The sequence below is a fragment of the Monopterus albus genome, unplaced genomic scaffold (genome assembly GCF_001952655.1).
Source record: "Monopterus albus unplaced genomic scaffold, M_albus_1.0 scaffold98.1, whole genome shotgun sequence".
NCBI lineage: Eukaryota > Metazoa > Chordata > Actinopteri > Synbranchiformes > Synbranchidae > Monopterus > Monopterus albus.
In genome coordinates this window covers 558,732-563,075 of record NW_018127978.1, presented here as the reverse complement: position 1 = coordinate 563,075, position 4,344 = coordinate 558,732, and the positions used below count along the sequence as shown (strand labels likewise).

Here is a 4,344-nt window from a genome sequence, read left to right as displayed (position 1 = left end):
AACCTATAAGAAAATTCCCCCAAATCCCCAGACAGGGGACTTTCCGATGTTCATTTTTGTGACACTTTGAGAGGCACTACTCCGAACTGGCCTCTGTAAAGTACCTGAGATTCACACACCTGTGTGGCTGATTGTTTCAATTGCAGGCCTGATGGCTGTTGACTAAGAGCTGTGTGAACCTGTTACTGCACTAAGGACAAGTCATTTCAGTTCTACAAACCTCAGTATAGCTGAACCAGCGTCAGGAGTAACATTTAGCAGAACATGATGACGACTAGAGGACAAGAATCCCTGTAGACCAGCCAACGTGTCGGTTATCAGGCCACTGACTGGACTGGACCAGTCAGTCCCAATCACTGGTCTGACGAGCTAAACCCCCTTGTGGGTTCAGCAACAGCTGATCTGTTTAAAGGGTCAGTTCAGAAAACAAAGCTTTGCTATGGCTGCTCCAGAGTAGCGGAGGCCCTCAAAAGCCATGTAGCTGTTTAATTCTTTGTAGCAGAATGGCGTGACTTTTTGTCAGCGGTGAAACAAACCCTGACTTATTAGACAAACTTGTGAGCAATCAGTTACATATTTACACATTATAGAGCAACAGTCGCACAGATCGTAACTGTTTCTGGCCACGTGGCAGCAATGAGGCCAGCATTCACTCCCTCTGTAGGTCTGGTTTTGGTCTCCACCCACTCCAGAGAAAAACATCTAGCTGCTAAATGTTCCACTAGTTCACCAGAAAGTCTCTGTCTGCCTGCTCTTTGGTACTGGCCAAGCAGTGGACAATGGGTTTATTGGAACCGGTTTGGGGAAAACAGCTGCTGGAAACACTGACACTGAACCAAACAGGAAATGTGCCACAAGACCAGGAGCTTAAAAAAGGCAACAAAGTTCTGTAAAGCTATAGATTTTGGTGATAAATCTCTGTTTTCTTGAAAATAAAACTATCTCCATGGTCAGAGCCCACTGGCCTTTATGTCCTAATCAGTGCACTAGTCGCACTCGAGTCCCAGACAAATAAACTTCCAATTTGACTCACACCTAACTGACTCCAGACTTGAGTGGGACTCGTGAACATTCAGTCTTGAACGTTTCTGTAGGAGGACCCTCTGTGGCCCTTAATAGCATCACAGCGTGTGTCTGCCAACCACCGGCGTGTGGCGCAAAAACAGCACATGCCAGTTGTGCCAGCTGTGCTGGTGACCGATGTTGTCCCGGGGATACAATATAAAGAGGTCAGTTGTGTTGGCTCGTGGTCGGCTCCTCACCTTTCTGATGTAGCTAATGTAGTTTTCAGGTCACTGAAGTGTATATAGCATCTATATTTAGATTCAGTTTCCTTGTTTATCTGCAGGTTCACAGAGCGTAACAGTTGGTCCATGGCAGCTCAGAGGGACAGTATCGAGCCACCGTTAACCCTTCTTAGACAATGCACTGGAAGAGGCTGTATGACTTTTGGATTAGAGAGAAGAAGATGAAGGATTAGAGACTTGACTCGCACTTGTAATTTGTGGCTCATGAAGGTCTCTGTCCCTTAACAGCGTGACTGAATGACCACAAGTTCGACCTGTCGTTTCTTAATAGAACCAGCCAGGTTGGAACATTTCAGACACCAGGGTGTAAAAAACTCCTGTCTCCAGATTTGTTCATGCTTTCAGATCAGGACTCTTCTGTGGGCTACAAACAGTTTGTATGATAACACAACACACACACACACACACACACACACATATATATACAGTATATATATATTGTAACAGATCAATACAGTGACGTGTAATGCACAGATTAGACGGCCCCTAGTGGCCCTGAGCCGCCGCTTGATTTGCGTAACGGATTCAGGTGGATCCTGATGTACAGCGGGAGCCCATGTGGACAGATCGCACTGACTGGCAGGGCTAGGCTGGAATTAACTGGTGGTTTGGGGGGGGGGGGTACTATGAAACGCCAGACAGCATAAAGGCACTGCCACGTAATTACGGAGCCCCTATTAAGAGCGTGTCCGCCCTCAGAAGAGAGAGAGAGAGAGGCTCTACAGCCTTGGAGCCTGGAGGCGCGGCGATAACGTCCTGCCCCCCGCGCCTAGTTGCCGCTGAGCAATCTTTGCGCGCACACGGGGCTTTGCGCATCTGGTCGTCATCAGCAGCGGCAGCTCTTCCTGCTCAGATGTGACTCAACCAGGGTGGGAAGAGAGCTCTTCTTCTCCTCAGAGGACTTCTCAGACACATTTCTTTGAACGTGGCTCTGAGGCAGTGCAGGAGAAAGAAAAGCTGTCTCTTCTGGCGACCTGGTTTCCTGTTGACGCGCTCCAGTGGATGGATTGGCCGTAGGGTTGTTTTCACAGGAAAAACAAGCGAGGAGAGAACTTTGCCTAAGTTTGTTTGAGCTCCGTGCGGCGGATCTGGATGTGAACAGACCCGCCTTCTGCTCGGAAGACCCGAGTCTCTCTGGCTGGTTTGAGGAGGCGCTGCTGCGTGTGCGTTCTGCATGCACGGATCTATTTGGCTCGCTTGTTTTTCTCCTTCTTCTTCTTCTTACCGCTCCGCTTTTTCCGCTGTTCCCCACTTGCGTCATGACTTCTAGCTATGCGCATGTAATGGACAGGCAAGCTACAATATCAAACCGCCTGGAGAGTCCGATCACGTCTAACTTGGACAACCTTCAAGCCAAAAAGAACTTCTCGGTCAGCCACCTGTTGGATCTGGAAGAGGCCGGGGAGATGGTCGGGACCCAGGCGGAAGAGAGCGTCGGAGAGGCGGGGAGGAATATGCTGGAGTCCCCGGGGCTGACCAGCGGGAGCGACACAACCCAGCAGGAGAGTAAGTGAAAAGCAGATGGGACCGAGCAGAGAAGCTCAGAAACAACTTCTAATCTCGTCACTGAGTATTAAAAATGCCTCTCTGATGAGCTTTAGCTCATCTGTGGGAAGAAACCGTGCTGGAAAACACTGCAGTTTTCACGTAAATGTAGTCGTAATGATAGGCTGAAGCTAAACTCGCTTTGTTTTCATTATGTTCTGGCGTGTGTCCGCGCGCAGAGCGCATGAATGGAGCTGCGCGCATGGAAGGAATCCTTAGTGAGTGTTGGCAATGCATCATCCCTGACGGCTCCCCCTTAAAACGGCCATTAATTTACCATTAACACTTTGATGTCAGCGAGCTGTGGTGGTGTTGGTAGACATGCTCGGTGAAGCAGCCTTACGAGTCAAGCTCAGGGGTGATACATCTTTTTCTCGTGACTGTTGACCTAGATGAGGCCACAGTTCTCGTTTCATCGTTTTTATGTAGGACCGAAAAGGGAACCAGAACGGATATCAATATTTAGAGCGAGTCGCACAGTGACTGCACAACGCCTTTAGTAGTCTGGTGATTATTATCTGCAGTCATTTATGGTAAAAGCCAATTTTCACAACCACTGCTCATTCCTCTGCGTGTGTGCACCAATTCAGGCCGATGTGAGGCGGGTGCTGGTCGCCGAGCTGCTCCTGACAATCCAACGTGAAAAACCAGAGTTGTTGTTTCCAGATTCTTTGCGTTAAAACGTGCCGTTGCGTACATGGAAGTGGACTGCAACTTGGATACTCCTCCGTGAAAGCGTAGAAACCCACCCGCGCCCTCGCCGGCGCACCATGGAGAGAGTAAATAAACGCTCCCCGCTTCCTCCTCCTCTTCTGCTCAGAGGCCCATTTGCAGAGGTTGACAGAAACGTTATAGGCGTTAATGAGTGTTATTGTTGTTTTTTTAAGGCTAAAAATCGGCGCAGCGGGTGTGAGAAATATGCAAGAGGAAGTGGCCCGGTCACGTCGTTAATTCACGGTTATGTGGGGCCTGTCAAACACTCTCACAATGTCGGAGCCTGATCATTTGTCATAATTAGCGCGCGTGTCTTTGCTCCAGCAATTATGGAATCAAATAACATCTAATCAGATCTTTATGCTGTGGCGAGATGACTTTAAAAACCAGAAGGAATGAGTCACCCGGTCCAGAAAACACGGCCTGGTTCGATGAGTAAAAACATTTGTTGTTTTTCTGGGTTTTATGACGTGAGCGTCCAGCGCGGGGTTATCTCCACGTTTAGGCGGTGGACATAATACACCTTGGCCTCTGTTTATGAAGTAAATGTTGAATTTGACTGATTTTCAGACCAAACATGAACGCAGCAGTTGGTCTGAACAGTGTTTTACAAATCTCCTCTGTGTTACACAAATGCAAAGCTGAAGACGTTCTTCAGTTTTATTCTTTTAGGGATCGGTGGGTTGACTTTCACTGATAGCTGCCAATGAGATCGGTGTAACCACACGTTGGCTGCGGGATGGTGATGGTGATGGCTGTGGCGGGACTGGCTTTGGTT

At 48.6% G+C, this 4,344-nt stretch overlaps 1 protein-coding gene across 1 annotated transcript in view; it reads left to right on the top strand.

Annotated features, from left to right (window-relative positions):
• The first annotated feature begins 2,077 nt into the window (after positions 1–2,077).
• prrx1b (paired related homeobox 1b) overlaps positions 2,078–4,344 on the top strand; it is a 15,856-nt gene continuing 13,589 nt past the window's right edge. Inside the window, exon 1 of the mRNA XM_020609156.1 lies at positions 2,078–2,813. Within this exon, the coding sequence (XP_020464812.1) occupies positions 2,567–2,813 (247 nt within the window). The 5' untranslated portion in view covers positions 2,078–2,566. The remainder of the gene's footprint in view (positions 2,814–4,344) is intronic.